Raw genomic sequence first — 20554 nt, 5'->3', positions numbered from 1 at the left:
AGAATTAGTTGATATGTAGTTACAAAGTTACTTATAGTTAGAATGTCTAAAGTGGACTATCGAAATAAAGTGTAACCGTGACTTAATTTAACAAAAAATGTATTACAATCATTCCTTTATCCACCATAGTCTTTAGAAACTGTCAGATATGTTCTCATGCTTATAGATTATGTTTGTTAAACAACAGGAAGAAATAGGCATATTATAACATATAATATTCTATGTGATTTATGTATGGGACGTTTAACACCACTGTCACTCATTTTATTGTGATTCCAACCTAGAATCTGATGCAAAAAGATCAAGGACTGAGAAAGATCGAGCTTCATTTCAACCGACTCACTGCGTCTATAGCTACAGATCAAACTTGATTTGAAAATCTGCCTAAAAGGAGGATTTCAAGCTAGAAGTTACTTGCAGCTGAAGAAGCACGTCGCAGTAAGCGACAATCAAACTCCGAGACATTCTTATGACAACAAATCCTCTCATGTTCTTTACAAAAATGCGTAGTTGTGCTGTGGAACTGTCACTTTTACGCGTTCGCAAGCAAACTGCAAATAAATAAATAAATAAAATCAACACAAAACAAACCAATTTCTTGTTTATTTTGCAATACTGACTTACAGTCACTGTTTGTTTCGTTTATATTTCTGCAGAGAATCTCGGAAATTTCTGTTAACTCTGAAACACAACTCAGTTCAGTGCAAAATTGAAAAGACAGGTAAAACACACAAAAAATCCTTCTTTAATTCAGTAAACACACTTTTACTATGTATTACAAAATGCAATGGCACCACAGCGTCAGGAAAAGAGATGGCAATAGAAAGAGTGAGGAAGAGAGAGAGAGAGGGAAATAAGAGAAATACGAAGAAGCTAAACCAATGCAATGAGAGTAGAATGATGGGAGCTATTGGTGATATTGTGTTTGGCATGCATAAAGTATGGTGAATATAGGATTTTTAGGCCTAATACATATGTCCCAGATTATAAAGTGATCTGTCCCAGGTTATCAAATTCAGGCAGAATTTTTTGGGGGGGGCACAAAAGCACTTAATAGGTGTGGCATGTCTCCTCTGGGCATAATATCTACATTATTTCTTCTGGTGTGGTTAGAAAACATCTTAGGGATTTCAGAAAAGTCTAATGTGTTGATCTAATGTGTTAGATAGATATCGAAATAAATCGCAGAAGTCAAAATTGCAAAACATGTCCCAGATTACCTGAATTCACCCTAAATAAAACTGTTGTGGCTGTTTACATTGAAAAATCACACCCCAACATATATGCAATAATGGCAATGTTATTACCCAATATATAATTTAATTATGACGATAAAATTCCCAGTATGGCGTCGGCATATTGACGCTAAGGGTTTCCTATTTAGAGCAACGGAGGACCCTGCAAGTCGAAAAATGACGCTAAGGGGGTACCTTGAGCGTCAAAAAGCGACGCCAAGTGGTCCTGACCAAGCTTCAATATGTGACGAGTTGGGTGTGAGAATGGGTTGAAAATCTATATACATTGTCATACAATCATATTTTGTCTACATATGTTTCCTGCTATGTAGTTTAATCCCAATTTGAATAATTGAATTAACAGAAAGAGAGCAATGTTAAGATGGTCGATCACTATCTTCATTAACTGATGCATAAAACAAATTAAATTTGGGATGTAGCATACAGCATGCATTATTCTAATCGAATGTAATTAATAGCGATTACAGCATCAAGGATAATAACCTTCACTTATGGTTTTAGTCATGAAAACAGCCATACGCCCGCCAACAACTCAAATACAGGCGGCCACTCCTGCGTGCAACAGAAACAAACAAGCTACAGGGTACCGCGAGTGAAGTCACTCTACTTGGTAGTTATAAATTACTAATGAATGCTTTGTGTTGTTAGACCATAGCTCTTGCACTGATTATTTCATTTAGTACATTTCGCCTATTGAACGTTATGAATATGACGACGTTACAGGTCTTGACTCTGCAATGGAATAAAAGATCATTTAAGTTGACTTAAAAATGATTTATATATATATATATATATATATATAAAAGATGTGGGGGGACATGTAAACTCTTAGATTAGAGTTGACATAATCTTGTGCTGGGTAGGCTACTACCTGATTACATTTAATCAGGTTTATGTTAAAAAATAATTAGGCTAATTGTATATTTTTTAATTGTATTATATTAACTAATTAGATTATTTCATTTTAAATTACTCGTAATCAGAGTTACTTTACGTTACGTTACATCGATTACATGATTTCACACTATTATTAAAAAAATATTGATTCTCCACACTTTCTCTTTCCCGTCTTTTAAATGTTCCTTTCTAAAATACCCTAGTGCTTATATACATCCAGAAAGTGTTCAGTTTTGTGGACATTCACACAAAGGTGGCTATAAATGCACAGAAAATGAAGAGGTCACGCAGCATTTGACCACTGGATTTGATTTCAGTTTAAGAAGTGTTTTCTCAACATTTCAACAGTGCAACAACTACTGATCTACTGAACTATACTGACATTAATTTTCGTTTGAATTATGACTCAGTGAGTTATACCATTATCTTTCAAACACATTAAAATGCACAAATTTATGTTATTTCATATTTACATGTTTCATATTCCCAGATTTTTTTGTCAATGTATACTAATATATTTAGTAGATTTTAAGGTAATAATTTAATAATCAAGTGACACATTTGCATGTTCAAGGTTCTCTGATGTTGGTTAATGGTCACATGACATGCAGATAAACAAATAAATTATTTCACCTTTCTCACTTTTAAGAGTTTTATTTTGATTATTGTTATTTTAAAATCGTTTATTTTAATGTTACATTTTAAAGATATAATTAATTATTAGCTTTTCATTAAACTCCCTAGTCCCTGCAGTTCCTTCAAGAACCCCAGTTTGGAACAGCAATATTTAATGCTCTTCAAGTTGTTGATAACAACAAATAGAATGTATTTTCTTTCTCCTTCTATTTTTAGATCAATATGGCACATGAGTATCCTATTTAAATCAATGTGATAAACCAGTTAGGTCAAAAGTAATCTAAATGTAATCTGATTGTATTACCTAAAACTTTACTATTTTTTTGTCATGTAATTTGGAATCAGTAACAGACCACAATTTCTAAGTAGAATCTACTCAGTACTGTTAATCTGCAATACCAAATTAGAAATAATTCATTAAAAATCCTGAAACTGTGATCAGTAAAGAGTCTTGAATAAGTTATCATAAATACATCTCATATATTCATCGAGTTACCTTTTGGAAGAATTTGTACAAGAGTTTACTGTCCAAGAATACAAATGTTTTCAAGAGGAGAGATCCACTGTAATGCGAGCCTGTTGTCTGGCTCCACTTCTTGTTTCAGTCATTTACAGTACAGAATTGTAAAACTTTATTGCCCTAACACATCATAAACTTTTATGGCTTTCCTTTCACATCTACAGTTACAACAGTTGCTTCCAGTTTAGTTAAATTGATACAGACAAGGGACATTTATTGAACAAACAAACTGCATTAACACCCAGGCAAAGCCTTCCAATCCGTTCCCAAAAAGTATTTTGACAAAACATGAAAACAGTAAAACCAATCATTCCACATAATTTTGTGCAACTTTTTATGTGCGGTGCCCATGTAAATTTAGGCTAGATAAAGTAAGAAACAGGAAAGTAAAATAAAATCTATCCATTAGCAAATGTCAATAAACAATTAATCACTTGGAGGTCCTTCATTTACATATATAAAACAAAATATAATCAGAAACATTCAGAATATGTTTAAGCTATCCCTGTTAACGTGGGCTTTACTGAAATTTCTTATGCTCAACAGGATCTAACCCTGAGTGGGTCTTGTGAAACATGTGGTGCAATTAACATAATTTTAAAGTAGGCCAAGTTAACCAATAACCCTCAAAACATTTCCCTTTCAGAAATTTAGACAGGTCATCTTGCAGTATTACTATTTATTATAAATTTTCTAAATAACCAAACTTCGACAACATAAGGGCAGATCCCTTCAGCACAGCTGATGACACTTTGAAGTGAAATTCCAGTGATCAAAAATATAAATGTCTAGTATGTCGACACCTGACACTCTCCTTCTGTTCAAAGGACAAATTATTTGCAAGGGGCACTTTGTTTAAGATGCGAGGAAAAGAAATGACAATGCACAAAAAAGAAATGAGAAACTATATGTCATCTGACTGGCAGCATCCTTAGTTGAAACCGCCCTTGGTGAAAAATGAAAGTCAGCGGTTGCCCATGTTTAAGAATAAAAAAGCATATTAAGGAACACAAAAATATGTGGCTCCTGACGATATATTGAGGTTATTGAGGTCTTACAAAGCGAAACGATCGGTATGCGTAAGAAAATTAACATTATTTACAACATAATATTACCTGTGATCCATAGCTTGGTCACACAAATGGGGAAATCTGATTATTTTCTGCCAAATGATTCTTTCTGACAGTTCGTTCCAATGAACTGGTCCATTTCAATAGTTTGTATACATAATCACACAATAACATACGCATTATTACAGCAACCAATGCTGTGAAACAGGGACTTTTTACATGTCTAAAGCATATAAAGAGAACAAACCTCTCTTCATCAGATCACCTTTTTACATAAACAATGAAAAACCATAAAAACTGTCATTTCGCCCCTGCATACAAGTGCAGTTCACGTATGTGCATATCAGTGGCTCATCTCAGTTCAGTGAGTTTGCTGAAATGCCCTGAATGAGCTGGCAAAAACCAGCATCACAGGATCGTATATGCAGGTATTTTGGCTCATTTTGAGTCAGAGTGATTGTCAGATGTTCTAAAGTGAGTTTTGATTCAGTAACTTCTGTACTGCTCGAGCGGCAAACTGTTTCAGACGGACCAGGTAATATAATTGATGTCAGGTAAAGCTTTTTCACGCTACAAGTAAAAAGCTAGATAATAACACAGTTATGCAACAGTAATGCGTGGTAATAATAGCTTTGCTTGTGTCAGTCGCGTGAATTAATGTTTTAAAATGAAAAGGTGAGGCTGGTGCGAGAAGAGGAAAAATAAGAAAGAAACCGAAGAAGATAACGGTAAGTGATGAATTTTCGAAAAGCTGTCAAAAAGATCGTACCTTATGGGTTTAATTCGGCATTTGCGTGAAAATTCGGTGTCATTAGCATTTCAGAAGACTCGCACTGACCTGAACAAAAGCAGCAGACAGGCTGAATAAAAATGCAAACAGAGTACACAGAGCAGCGCTGCACAAGCTCAACTTTCTGTTTCTGACAGCTGCATGTCACGGAGAAGAAAGGACGTCAAACAGTATTTACATGTTTTTAAAGATTTCAGATTTTTGTATTCACCATGGACTTTATCAAATACCATATTGTCCCGAATATAAGACGACCCTTATTATAAGACGCCCCTTTTTCCAGATGTACCTTTTGGAAAAAGGCTTTTTGAAAACCAAATCTTGTTTTTGTTTTGTTTTCTCTCTCTCTCTCTCTGTAAAACTCTTTTTTCTTAAATTATTTTCAAATTGCATATTTTTCCTATTTTAATTTTTGTTTTGAAAGTATGGTAAAGAATACTGGTAAAATGTACCAACAATGACATTGAAAAATATACACTTTTTGATATACCATTGAAATAACAGGTAGCCCATCTGAATTATACAACATTTAGGCTATCAATCTCATAGTAGCCTACCAAAATTGTATTATCAGTAGAAGTGAAATCTTATTGTAGTCTTCAAATCTGGGTACTGTCTTATGTTCTTAAATCACTTACAGAGGAAGTTTGGTCCCATCAGACTAACATGACAGTCACGACTCGTGCTGCTGTAAGCTTTTCTTTTTCTTTTGTTTTCACTCGCTATATTTACAGCACACATTACATATTTCATGGCACACTCGTTTTATGCGTTTCTGGCGCCACCTATTGTTGTGGGTGTATTACTGACATGTCAAAGTCTAGACCCCGAATATAAGACGACAGCGTTTTTTCAGATGTATTTCCAAGAAAAAAACATTGTCTTATATTCGGGTCAATACGGTAACTCAAAATACTTAAATACTTTTCAAATATACACTTATATATTTTTGCATTTTAATCTGGACTAAAGCTTGCCAGCCCCTATTATCATTATTAATAATAATATATTATTTTCTAGTGTAATTTTCTTAACCATTCAAAACTGTAGGTGTTTTGCTTTATTAAAGAATTGATCACAAAAGGTGATCACAAAAGAAGACTCATGGCCATCCCTGCACATATACTTACAGTGACTGCATTTATGTGGCTATACTCACCAAGGTGAACATTTTGTTATATATCTGTCACACAATGAATCGCTTATTTACATCGCGTCTATGCTTTGTTATAATAAATGTATTCGCAAACATGTAGGCTACTGGACAACAAAAATCAAAAATCAATAAAAAATAAAAATAAAAAAAACAGCCTTTTGAGCAGGTAGTGGATTCTAACTTAAACACTTCTGATCAGCCATTGCCTGTAAAACACATTGTAAACAGTGACAGCTTTTGTACCTTTTCTTCTGAGAGTGTACTGTAACAAGAATTCATTATATTTGGTTATGTGTTTCAGAAATCACAGTTCTATAGCATCAATAGAATCTATTACAGAAATCTACAAATGCACCAAATGATTTACTGATTACAGGTTTATTATTTATTCATTTACATGTTGGTGCAATTTTCACATGTTTCAAATCAGCCATGTTGCTGAATTAAAGATGTTACAGAAATTAGAAAATAGGTTTGTACTACTATCTGTCCAGTGTGTCATCATTTATAGGTGTCACAGCTGTGTATTGTAAATTCAAGAAGACACACAAGACACAGAACAAAGAATATATATGGACATTTTTACTGAAAACTGAAGAAAAGAACACAACATCCATGGCCATGGCCATGGCAGAGAAAGCGAGCGGCTCTGGGGTGGCCTCCGTGCCTAGACTATAAGCTATACTAACTATATACAATGCATATTTTTCAGCTTTTTGCTAGAATTATGTTTTTTGTACTATCATTATTCAAATGAACCAATAAATAAATTAAATGAAAATCCTTCTCTGTGCATTCCTTTCTTCTTCATCCTCAACTTTCTCCAGTGGATCTCTACACCTCTTCATTTGTCACTCTTTTTCCCTTTCCCTCCGGTCTAATTCTGCTTTAATAACCCAAGCCCTCATTTGTCATTCTATTGATGGCTCTGGCAAGCATCAGCCATTAAACAGGGACTAATGTGCATGCTCAGTGTCTCCACTTGTTGCCAGGGGGGTCACAAGGAGGTCACTTTGTCAAGACCGCCTAAAGGGTTCTTTTTATACAGCATCTGTGTAGCAGACATGATCAATACATAAAACTACAGCACTGAAGATAAATATTACTAGTGTTTGCTAAGGCAAGCATCAATGTTAGTATGTTAGTCAAGTCAAGTCAAGTCACCTTTATTTATATAGCACTTTTAACAATATAGATTCTGTCAAAGCAACTTTCCAATATCAAAATAGGAAAATAGTATGTCAGTAATGTAAAATGACAAGATTAAAGACTCATTAGAATTGAATTATTGAATTCAGTGATGTCATCGTCCAGCAGTGTTGGGCACCTTACTTTAAAAAAGTAATTAGTTATAGATACTAGTTACTTCTCACAAATAGTAACTGAGTTAGTAACTGAGTTATATCATTATAAAAGTAACTAATTACCAGGGAAAGTAACTGCGTTACATTTTAAAAAATGTTCAAATGTCAAATAACTTTGGATGCCCCCAAAATTAAATATGTTAAATTAATTAAATGAACACTAAAAATAATAAATTATTATTATAAAACATTTTACATTAATCTACACTATTTATCTACTGACACTTAGTATCAGTCAGTCAAGCATTATAATATAATATTATGATAATTTAATATTATATGATGATAGAACTTTAGTAATTAGAATAACCAAGTATGAATGCATGTATGAATATTTGTCATCAATATAAAATGCACTAAGGATTAATGAGCTGCTGGGTTCATGAATATTAATCACGTTGTCTGCGTTCGCTCGAATTGATTTGCTGAAATCAAAACAGGGACGATAATAGGTGAGTGCCAGCCAATGAGAAACCGGCAGTTCTTAAAAGCTGAAGAATTCCAAAGGAACTCCGTTATTTTGACAGGAAACTACAACAAAGAATATCGTTTACATGTAGCGCGTCAATTCTGCATGTTATGAAAGACTCTATTGCTCTGTATCTTTCTTTGCGTGCGTGTCTGTGAAAGAAAGTTGGTATGTCAAATACTGCGCATCCATTCAGATGAACTGAAAAATGAAATTCTAATAATATAATATACCGTATTAACGCCACATTTTATTTTCAGTAACGGTAACGGCGTTGTAACGGGGGAAACAGTAATTTGTTTGATTATATCGTTACTGAAAAAAATAACGCCATTAGTAACGCCGTTTATTTATAACGCCGTTATTTCCATCACTGTCGTCCAGCTCAGTTCAGTTTAAATTTAAATCTGTGTAATCAAGTCGACGATATCACTGGAAATGAAGTGTCCCCAAACTAAGCAAGCCAGAGGCGACAGCGGCAAGGAACCAAAACTCCATCGGTGACAGAACGGAGAAAAAAACCTTGGGAGAAACCAGGCTCAGTCGGGGGGCCAGTTCTCCTCTGACCAGACGAACCAGCAGTTCAAATCCAACTGCAGCAAAGTCAGATTGTGTAAAGGACTCATCTGGTTCCCGAGGTCTTGTGATGGCTGTCTAGGTGACGAGGTCCTCACTGGGGATCTGTCTCTGGGGTTCATCTAGGTGTCCTGATCTCCGCTGACGTTCAGGGCTGTAGAGGTCATCTCTAGGTGCTGATCCATCATCTGAACTGGATACGGACTGGATCAGATGGCTACGGTGATCTCGGAATAAGAAAGAAACAGACTAATATTAGCGTAGATGCCATTCTTCTTATGATGTGGAAAGTGTTCCTGGTTCTTCTGGTTGACCTAATTAATGCAGCCTAACAATCCTTTAACAGATTTGAATATTAGAAGCGTATTAGTGTGTTATGTGTAAGCCTGGTGGACTATAATGCGATAAGAGCTCGCTCAAGTACCGAGGAGCTAAACCATTCCGGGCTTTATAAGTAATTAACAAGATTTTAAAATCTACACAATGTTTAATAGGGAGCCAGTGCAGTGTTGACAGAACTGGGCTAATGTGGTCATACTTCCTGGTTCTAGTAAGGACTCTAGCTGCTGCATTTTGGACCATCTGGAGTTTGTTTTGTTAAGCATTCAGAACAACCACCCAATAAAGCATTACAATAATCTTACCTTGAGGTCATAAATGCATGAATTAACATTTCTGCATTTGACTTTGAGAGCATAGGTCTCAATTTAGATATATTTTTAAGATGAAAAAATGCAGTTTTACAAATGCTAGAAACGTGGATGTCAAAGGAAAGATTGCTATTAAATAGCATACCTAGGTTCCTAAGCCCCTTATGAAAAAGCGCAATCTTGATAACAAAATGTTGAACAACTATAGACCAATATCAAATCTTCCTTTCATAGGTAAGATTATTGAAAAGGTAGTTTTTAATCAGCTGAACAACTACTTAAACTCAAATGGATACCTGGACAATTTTCAATCTGGTTTCAGAGCACATCATAGCACAGAGACCGCGCTTATTAAGATAATAAATGATATTTGCTTCAATTCTGATTCAGGCAAAATATCAGCTCTGGTACTACTAGATCGTGGTGCTGCGTTTGACACTGTTGATCATAACATACTTCTAGAGAGACTGGAAAACTGGGTCGGGCTTTCTGGGATGGTACTCAAACGGTGCAGGTCATACTTAGAAGGGAGAGGTTATTATGTGAGTATAGGAAAGCATAAGTCTAAGTGGACATCCATGACATGCGGAGTCCCACAAGGCTCAATTCTTGCACCACTCTTGTTTAGCCTGTATATGCTCTCACTAAGTCAAATAATGAGAAAGAACCAAATTGCCTATCACAGCTATGCTGATGATACCCAGATTTACCTAGCCTTATCTCCAAATGACTACAGCCCCATTGACTCCCTCTGCCAATGCATTGATGAAATAAACTGTTGGATGTGCCAGAGCTTTCTTCAGTTAAACAAGGAGAAAACTGAAGTCATTGCATTTGGAAACAAAGATGAAGTTCTCAAGGTGAATGCATACCTTGACTCTAGGGGTCAATCAACTAAAAACCAAGTCAAAGATCTTGGGGTGTTTCTGGAGACAGACCTTAGTTTTAGTAGTCATGTCAAAGCAGTAACTAAATCAGCATACTATCATCTCAAAAACATTGCAAGAATTAGATGTTTTGTCTCCAGTCAAGACTTGGAGAAACTTGGGTGGATTATTGGGTAACACTTTACAATAACAGTACATGAATTATCATGTACTAATACCTTAATTAATAATTACTTGACTATGAACTAATGAAGAGTTAAGACATGTATTAATCAAGAACTAATGAAGAACTAACTTAACTACGACATGAGTCATATGAATTACCTCATGAATAACACCACCTTAATTACATGTTAGTTCCTGCATGTTAGTTAATGTATTAATTAACACTTTGGGATAAACTAAATCAAACATGCTCTAGAAGAAAGATTCATGAAAATGGCACACTGCAAAATTGTTTATAAATTTTCCACCTGCAGCTATGTCACAAACATCAGTGAATGAAAGTGGATTTCTTGCAATATTTATGTTTAACCAACTCATCCAACGCACAATGATGCATTCATAATTAAAAACAACTTCATCTCATCCTGTTTTGAGTGATTCCACTGCTGCCCTCCTACAATAATGTATTCATTAAGCAGATGCGATAAAAAAAATCAGTGTTAGCATAGAGATGATGGTTATGTTATGGATTGGTTTACTGTCTTTATATCATAATAATGCACTGAAATCAGACGTTTGTCTTGAGTTCTTGCTCTTCTTTTGGGCCACTATTGCTCCTTCAAAATGTTAACCTTCCTCCTACCGTTCAGTTCCTTCTCCATCCAAAAGCAGCCACATGACCTCTGCTCTTCTACTTTTGTACAAACCACCAAAAAAAAAAAACACCAAATATCTGATTTAGATGAGCTGAATATGTATAAAACATGTGTAATTGATAACTTTTTAAAGATGTGCCCTCCAAGACAAGTCATGACATGATACATTGACAACTCATGAATTCATGTTAAATTATAAGTAATTAATGATGAGTTAATAATATTGTGCCCCCCCAAGTAAAGTCATGGCATTATGATACATTAACAAGGCATGAATTAATGTTAAGTTAATGATGAGTTAGTAATATTGTTTTTATTTCATTAAGATATTCTTATCAATGCATTTTTATCATTTTATCAATAAGTGATTTAGACTTTTAGACCTCTTAACCTACCTCCAAACCTAAACATTTTATAAACATGCAAGAAAATAACCATTTTAGTAACAATATAGCATTAAAAGTTCATAAGCTCATATGTTAAACATAGTTGTTTTCTTTTGAAATACAAAACACTTCGGTTAACTCGTGAACACAAAATTAAACATGAGATACAATTTATTGCCATCACCTATACATTCGACTCAACATTTGGGTTAAACACACAGAATAAAAGAATGACACTCCACTCAAGGGCAAAAATGAGACTGAACTCAAGGTATAATAACCTCTTGAACTCACTGTGGCTAAATTAGTGTGTTATAATCAAAGAATAACAAAGTAATATCTACAGTAGTTTTTTTTTTTTTTTTTTTCCTAGCACCACAAATGTAAATCTAAATCTAAATGTATATTTAAAAAAACAAAAAACAAAAAACAAGACAACAAAACAAAACAAAAAATTACCACACATGCATGTACCTTTACATCTTAACATACAAAAGAGCTTAAAATGGCCATCAAAAGTTCTGTGTATACAAACACACACACATACAGAGATAAATAATACACATAAAAACAAATTTAAAAATAATAAATGTGTCATAAAGTACTCCATTATTGGTCATAACGTCTGTTATCTTAAACAAGTCTCTGATAATGGCAACATTAAGGTTCAAAAGCATTAATGAGTAAATTTTAAAATGCAGAGGCAGTAGCTGTCATCACCATCCTCATCATCAACTGGTAAGCAAACTTAACACCCCCAGATTATCTAGTTTGTCTCTGACTATGTTAGCCCATCCTTTATTAGCCAGTGGGTTTCTAGGGGACGGATGCATGATGCCCTCCACTCTCACAGTGATGCCTGCTTCTGCAAGAGCCCGTCGAGCGCGTTGCTCTGCTAGCTTGCCCACTCCGATCACCAGGGAGACTCCCAGTGCAGTGACTACCTGACAAAGAGCACTGTCACAGCAGGACAAAAGGGCATCACGCTCCGCGGCCGGGAGCTCAGGCGGAGTTAGGTTCTTGCCAGACTCACTCATGAAGATGAGAGGGCACAAGTTGTGCACAAAACAGTGACGGAAGAAGTTGTGAGTTTCACCGCAGAGCTCTTGGAAAAAGCCCCAGAATCGGGCTCCGCTCACTTCACTCTGAGTGCAGTCGAGGCCTGTGATCCGTCGCTTAGGATGCTCCTCTGCTGGACGGCCGACCGCTCCAGTTATCTTCAGCCAACTGCGAACTGCCTTCACCTCGCCAAACGGTACCTTGATAATGAGGAAGTAAGAGATGTAGTTGATTTTTTTGTTTCTTTTTTTTTAAATGTTCTTCTGCATTATCCATCACTATATTTGATCCGTAAGAAATTATGAAATCTCATATGAACAGTGTAAGAATCTTTAACAAGTTACAACAGTGACAACTACAGAAACTGGTCATTTTTGGTAGAACTAACATGTGGATGCTGCTAATAATAAGTGACTCTTGTGTGCTGCTTTTGCATTTACAAGTGTGCTTTTTTATAACTCACAATCAGCATGCAAGGACTTTCTTCTCAAATGTTGCTGTGGACTGCAACTTACCAAAAACACTAATCAGGAGGAGCGATTGTCTGTCTGCGACTTTAAACATTTTCAATGGGTCAAAATATGGCAGCAAAAGAGATTTGGTTTAAGATAGAAGAATCAAGCTTGAGATTCAAACCCAGATTACTTAATTAAATAATAATTTAAAAGAAATACTTGTATGCTTACATTGTGCCATTTCGCAAGATTAGATGAACAAGCTCCTCTCAAACCTTTTTAAGTGTGCCAATAATTGTGCATATACAGTGGTGGCCAAAATGATTAGAACACTAGTATTTTCATCAGCTAAAAACTGAAAAACATCTTTTGCTGTAGTGTGTCAGTAGGAAATATCAGTTTATATTTCCAAACATTCATTTTGCCATTAATTGTAATAATCCAGTGAGATTTGTGTTTGACCAAGGAGTCTGAACACAGCCAGTGCTCCACACAGAGATCTGATCTGATCATCATCAGTCTGTCTGGAATAACATGAAGAAACAGAACAAACTGAGACAGACTACATCCAGAAGAACTGTGGCAACGTCTCCAAGATGCTTCAAGAAACCTACCTGCAAAGCTCCCTGAGAAACTATATGCAAGTGCACCGAGAGCAAAAGATGCTTTAAACACAAAGGATGGTCACACCAAATGTTGATTTAATTTAGTTAATAGAAGTTAATTGATAAAGAAAATTTGTGACAGTTGTGGCAGTAAGTGCCTAAAACATTTAACAGTACTGAAGCTTTGCAGGTAGGTTTCTTGAAGCATCTTGGAAATGTTTGGAACTGTTGCCACAGTTCTTCTGGATGTAGTCGGTCTCAGTTTGTTCTGTTTCATTTTCTGTTCTCTTTTTTCTGCAAATACTTAAAAGTGATAGCTTATCTAAAATGTAAAAATGATATCATCATTTATGAAATCGTTCCAAACATTTTCTGTGGAACACAAAATAATATATTTTGAATAACACTGAGATTAAAATTACATTCAACCCCAGTGACTTTAAATGTATTGACAAAAAAAAAAAAAAAAGACAGACAGACAAGCTTGGAAAAACAAAAAAAGTGAGCAAATAATGATTTGGGGTAAATTGTACCCTTTAAGTGTATGAAACTATAAATTTGTTAATCAGAAATCATGGCATTATCATCATTTCTTTGAAGGTTTCTGCAGGTTTCATGAAGCTAAATGTACAGTAAAGAGCTTTTTAAGTATGAGAAAAGAAAAATTAAATGTCAATATGTTCTCAAAATGTAAATATCTAAGGAGCACACTATGAGTTATATTAGCAAGACTTAAACGTTTAAAAAAGCATCTTCCTACAGATTTCCATTACATACATATATATATATATATACAGTGAGGAAAATAAGTATTTGAACACCCTGCTATTTTGCAAGTTCTCCCACTTAGAAATCATGGAGGGGTCTGAAATTGTCATCGAGGTGCATGTCCACTGTGAGAGACATAATCTAAAAAAAATCCAGAAATCACAATGTATGATTTTTAACTATTTATTTGTATGATACAGCTGCAAATAAGTATTTGAACACCTGTCTATCAGCTAGAATTCTGACCCTCAAAGACCTGTTAGTCTGCCTTTAAAATGTCCACCTCCACTCCATTTATTATCCTAAATTAGATGCACCTGTTTGAGGTCGTTAGCTGCATAAAGACACCTGTCCACCCCATACAATCAGTAAGAATCCAACTACTAACATGGCCAAGACCAAAGAGCTGTCCAAAGACACTAGAGACAAAATTGTACACCTCCACAAGGCTGGAAAGGGCTACGGGAAATTGCCAAGCAGCTTGGTGAAAAAGGTCCACTGTTGGAGCAATCATTAGAAAATGGAAGAAGCTAAACATGACTGTCAATCTCCCTCGGACTGGGGCTCCATGCAAGATCTCACCTCGTGGGGTCTCAATGATCCTAAGAAAGGTGAGAAATCAGCCCAGAACTACACGGGAGGAGCTGGTCAATGACCTGAAAAGAGCTGGGACCACCGTTTCCAAGGTTACTGTTGGTAATACACTAAGACGTCATGGTTTGAAATCATGCATGGCACGGAAGTTTCCTGCTTAAACCAGCACATGTCCAGGCCCGACTTAAGTTTGCCAATGACCATTTGGATGATCCAGAGGAGTCATGGGAGAAAATCATGTGGTCAGATGAGACCAAAATAGAACTTTTTGGTAATAATTCCACTAAACGTGTTTGGAGGAAGAAGAATGATGAGTACCATCCCAAGAACACCATCCCTACTGTGAAGCATGGGGTGGTAGCATCATGCTTTGGGGTGTTTTTCTGCACATGGGACAGGGCGACTGCACTGTATTAAGGAGAGGATGACCGGGGCCATGTATTGCGAGATTTTGGGGAACAACCTCCTTCCCTCAGTTAGAGCATTGAAGATGGGTCGAGGCTGGGTCTTCCAACATGACAATGACCCGAAGCACACAGCCAGGATAACCAAGGAGTGGCTCTGTAAGAAGCATATCAAGGTTCTGGCGTGGCCTAGCCAGTCTCCAGACCTAAACCCAATAGAGAATCTTTGGAGGAGCTCAAACTCCGTGTTTCTCAGCGACAGGCCAGAAACCTGACTGATCTAGAGAAGATCTGTGTGGAGGAGTGGGCCAAAATCCCTCCTGCAGTGTGTGCAAACCTGGTGAAAAACTACAGGAAACGTTTGACCTCTGTAATTGCAAACAAAGGCTACTGTACCAAATATTAACATTGATTTTCTCAGGTGTTCAAATACTTATTTGCAGCTGTATCATACAAATAAATAGTTACAAAATCATACATTGTGATTTCTGGATTTTTTTTTTTAGATTATGTCTCTCACAGTGGACATGCACCTACGATGACAATTTCAGACCCCTCCATGATTTCTAAGTGGGAGAACTTGCAAAATAGCAGGGTGTTCAAATACTTATTTTCCTCACTGTATATATATATATATATATATATATATATATTTTTTAAATCAGTTTACAACAAAAAAAAGAATAATAAAAAAACATTGCTTAAAATACTTCTTCTCCCAAAGACTAGAATACTGAAATAACATTTACTGTAACTTCTGATCACACTGCAGTGTTTTGGTCTTGTTGTCCAGTGCAAAGGTTAAATTAAAGTACTTTTACTTGCCTTGTTTTTTGAGTAATTGAAGTGAATCTTTGATTAAAACAATAATAAATATCTGCCAATGGGCTCAGAAAATCTACTTAATTTAAAAGGAAATAAAGTTGTCATACCCCATACTTTATATCTTCATTTTGCATCTGAAGTAATTGTATCCTGATTTAAGGACGTTTAGATCATTTGTTTCGGAAAACAAGACAAAAGCACTGAGGAAGATATTATTATTATTATTATTATTATTGTGCAAGCAACATTTAATACTATGAATTTGTAAATGTAAGACATTCTGGTCTAATTCAAGACACTGTTAATGCCTTGATTTGTGGAAGGGTGAATTAAGACCCACTGAAACCCTGTTCTTCACTGAATTTATTCTCTAATAATATCATTACAACAAAAAACAATACTGTGAAAGCATAAAAAGAAAGAAAATCCTCTGACCCCTGTTTGTGCCATGCCAAAAGGCCCTGGGTTCATGCCTAGAAAGAGAACGCTCTGGCCTTCCTGACAGTATTTCTCCACATAACATCGATGTGTGTCCCAGGCATATTCCAGCGGGTTGTACGTGTATCGCACTGGTTTCCCAAAGGACAGCGTCCGTAACCGTGCATTCAGTTCCAGTTCAGCCCGCAGGAACCTCGAAGCAACTGTAGAGCCGTTAAACAGTTGGTCAGCAGCCAGGTCAAGCAGACCGGTGACATCTTTTCCCAGTAAATGGTCTCTCTGAGACACATCTCCATTTGCCAACCTACAAATGAAACAATTTTCAGAAATGACTCAACTTAAACAGATTGGTGGCATAGCTATTGAAAAACGAACTTGTTTGTTTTAATAAAATCATATCCATGTATACTTGTTACAATTACTCTTTATTAGGTGGGAAATTCTTTTAAGAAGACACATACTAAAAAAACCTTAAATACAATGTACTACAGTTATTACACTACTTCAAATATACACTACCAGTCAAAAGGTTTTGGACAGTAAGATTGTTAATGTTTTTTTTTTTTTTTCAATTCTCTTCCGCTCACCAAGCCTGCATTTATTTATCCAAAATACAGCAAAAGCAGTCATTTTGTGAAATATTTTACTATTTAAAATAACTGCTTTCTATTTGAATATATTTTAAAATGTAATTTATTCCTGTGATAAAAGCTGCATTTTCAGCATCATTACTCCAGCCTTCAGTGTCGCACGATCTTCAGAAATCATTCTAATATGCTGATTTGCTCCTCAAGAAATATTTCTGATTATTGTTTTCATCAATATTTAAAACAGTTAAGCACATGCTTTTTCAGGATTCTTTGATGAATAGAAAGATTCAAAGATCAGCATTTATCTGAAATAGAAAGCTTTTGTAACATTATACACTATACCATACAAATTATAGAAATTAATACTTGTACTTGTATCAAAAGTGATTATAAAGATTTATAATGTTGGAAAAGACTTCTATTTCAGATGAATGCTATTCTTCTGAACTTTCTATTCCTCAAAGAAACCCGGAAAAAAAAATCTGCTCAGCTGTTTTCAACATAATAATAATAATAATAATACTAACAATAATAATAATGAAAATAATAAATGTTTTTTGAGCAGTAAATCATAATATTAGAATGATTTCTGAAGGATCATGTGACTGGAGTAACAATGCTAAAAAAGCTTTAAAATCACAGAAATAAATTACATTTTAAAACATATTCAAACAGAAAACAGTTATTTTGAATAGTAAAAATATAAAATAGTAATATATATATACTGTTTTTGCTGTACTTTGGATCAAATAAATGCAGGCTTGGTGAAGAGACTTTCTTTTTATTTTAACACTTTTGACTGATAATGTATGTCAACTGCTGTAGACAAAAGACATTTGAAGCGCAGGATTCACTGCGTAAGCTGCCTCACGCGTTGCAGTATTACTGCTGTTTTACTCAAGGGTTTACTGTGCTATGAAAAACATCAAGGAATTTACTCTAAAAACGTCTTTCCACGTTTTAACACCTTCCCAATGACTCTTAGCGATACATGACTGACTACAGTGAGAGACGATCCAACATCGTAAAGCCATTTTATTACCTGCGTTCGTAAGATTTTATTTTATCACGTATTTGTGGTTTACCTCTCAACATCGGGCTGTGATTGCATTGTCCCAGACGCGTTTCCGGCAACAAAAGAGCGACCGGACCGCGGTGCATACTGGGAGCTGCTTCTTCTTCTTCTTCTGAGGTTTGATTATGGGTAGGCAAACCAGCTTCATGGTGCATTACCGCCGAATGAAGTGTGGAGCACCAACGCGAAAAATAAAATAATAAAATAAAATAACACTGTAGATATGTAATTATATTTGCTATTGATTATTTTGCTTCCACACACGTGACATTAAGGAATGCTCTAATGAGTAACCTCTTGTTTTTAGCCAGCAGATTTTTTTGTAGATACTTTTAGCCTACATTATAGTAGCTATTTATTTTAGTTTTTCTTTGCTTTTAATTCGACTGTAATATTTGTGTTTCGGTGTTATATTCTGTGCAGTCCAATAACTATAATCCAGGATGCTCTATTAGTTGACATAAATTTGCATTCACCTTATTCTGTGTAATCTTGTGATTGTTCACATTTCCCTGCATCTTATATAAATGCCTCCACTTTCTTCCCCCATTTAATAATTGCAGATTTATTAATACGCTCCTTGGCTTCGGAGGTCAATAAATCAATGTTAAAAGCCAAAACAATTCTCAACAGCAGCCACAAATCACTGCAAGCAGATTGAGAGGACGGTTACTCACTCACTCAGCTGCTGTAAGAAGCAAAACAGAGAGACAGACAGAGAGAGCTACAGCCCTCCAGTCTCCAACGCAACATGCAAATCTCCAAGAATAAGACAGGATCACATGCCAAACAGATCAGGCCTATTGTTAGAAAGAAGGAAAACAAAGCAAAACGTAAAAGTAAATATTCCAGATGTGAAGCAACACACATGGGAAGTGATGTAATCAATGCTATTTTTAACATCTTGCACCATGAGCTATTTTGAAAAGGGAAAAAAAAAAAAACATGGCTGTTTCATTTCATAATTAGCACTGTATTGCTTGAGAAAATGTCACAATAACACAATTAAGATTATATAAAATTGTATTACACAAATTAATATTATTGCCTAGCCTGTAATTCACTGGACTTTCATTTTTTGTACAAAGACATTTTATCAAATTATATTCTGTTGTGTTTCACAGAAGGAATGTCATACACGTTTGGTATGGTATACAAGAATGAGTAAATGACACTAATTTTTGGGTAAACTATCTCTTTCTTTATGACTTAAATTACAACATGCAGACTTCAGTTTTATGTGTGTGCTCTTCATGGCTAATGTATCTTTACGTTTACACTTTTAATAACACTGTAATATCTTTAATAACATTAACAAACATTATATAATGTTGACAGAATATTAATTAAAATACATTCAATATTTTCTGTCATGAATATTTATTACAAATTCATATCTTCATATTCCATTGTTCATAAAATACTGATCTTCTGAATTTAGTGTTTTTTGTTAATTACTAATAGTTTATAGTTATTGTAAGTTATGTATATGATATGAATGAATGATATGATTAGGCTGCCTGCCAGGCTTAACTGAAGATATCTTGAGAATATCTTGATGATATATTAACAACAAATTTCCCTATTTTTATTTCAGAAATCTCGTCACCTTATTGTTTGAAAGAGGAGAAAGATTGAGAGTAGGTACAGTTTTGACACTGTTATTCTCTTTCTTATTATCAACGTAAACTTTCCTCATGAAAATGATTTAAAGAATTTGTCGTTAAGTTATCAGTGATCGCTAATGTGTGTTTTTAATTTCCCTGGCTGTCTGAGTAATAGAGGAAGACAATGGGAGAGGAAAAGGGAGCGGTGAAGAGCAAAACTGAATGACTTTAACTTCCCGATCTCCGTTTTGACTGCCTCTGTTGCCATGGCAGCACCAGCCGAGGGAGAGAACACACACACACACACACACAACTGCTCACTGTTAGCTCAGGGCACACTTCTCTGTGCCTGACCTCCATCTGAACCTGCCTGAGGTCGGAGGGCGACAGCTTTGAGCACTCTCTTAAGTAATAAGAGATGAGAGAAAAAGAGAAAGAACAGGAGAGAAAGTGGGATGGGTGAAATGTGAATTAGCATGCAGATGGGGCAGAAGAATAACAGATGTGGAGGGGTGGGGCTCAACATGAAATTACCTGTAATTTAGGAGGATAAAATATACAAAATGGGGATCACTCCCTGTTATTCTGAGTGTTGCGTTTCTGTCTGCTTTTATCTGTCTCTACAATTATTTTTCCCTTTTTGCATTTCAGTCTTC

At 35.4% G+C, this 20554-nt stretch overlaps 1 protein-coding gene across 1 annotated transcript; it reads right to left on the bottom strand.

Moving 5' to 3' along the window:
- Positions 1 to 11380: 11380 nt before the first annotated feature.
- Positions 11381 to 19133, bottom strand: smug1 (single-strand-selective monofunctional uracil-DNA glycosylase 1). The gene is made up of 4 exons (XM_058791519.1): positions 18969 to 19133; positions 18302 to 18433; positions 16624 to 16930; positions 11381 to 12737 (listed from the first exon to the last, which is right to left on the bottom strand). Exons 2-4 carry the CDS (start codon positions 18325 to 18327, stop codon positions 12210 to 12212), a joined length of 861 nt encoding a protein of 286 aa, XP_058647502.1. The 5' UTR covers positions 18328 to 18433; positions 18969 to 19133; the 3' UTR covers positions 11381 to 12209.
- Between the last annotated feature and the right edge of the window lie 1421 nt (positions 19134 to 20554).

This window comes from Onychostoma macrolepis, chromosome 11 (genome assembly GCF_012432095.1).
Source record: "Onychostoma macrolepis isolate SWU-2019 chromosome 11, ASM1243209v1, whole genome shotgun sequence".
Lineage (NCBI taxonomy): Eukaryota > Metazoa > Chordata > Actinopteri > Cypriniformes > Cyprinidae > Onychostoma > Onychostoma macrolepis.
This window is presented reverse-complemented; position numbering and strand designations above follow the sequence as displayed.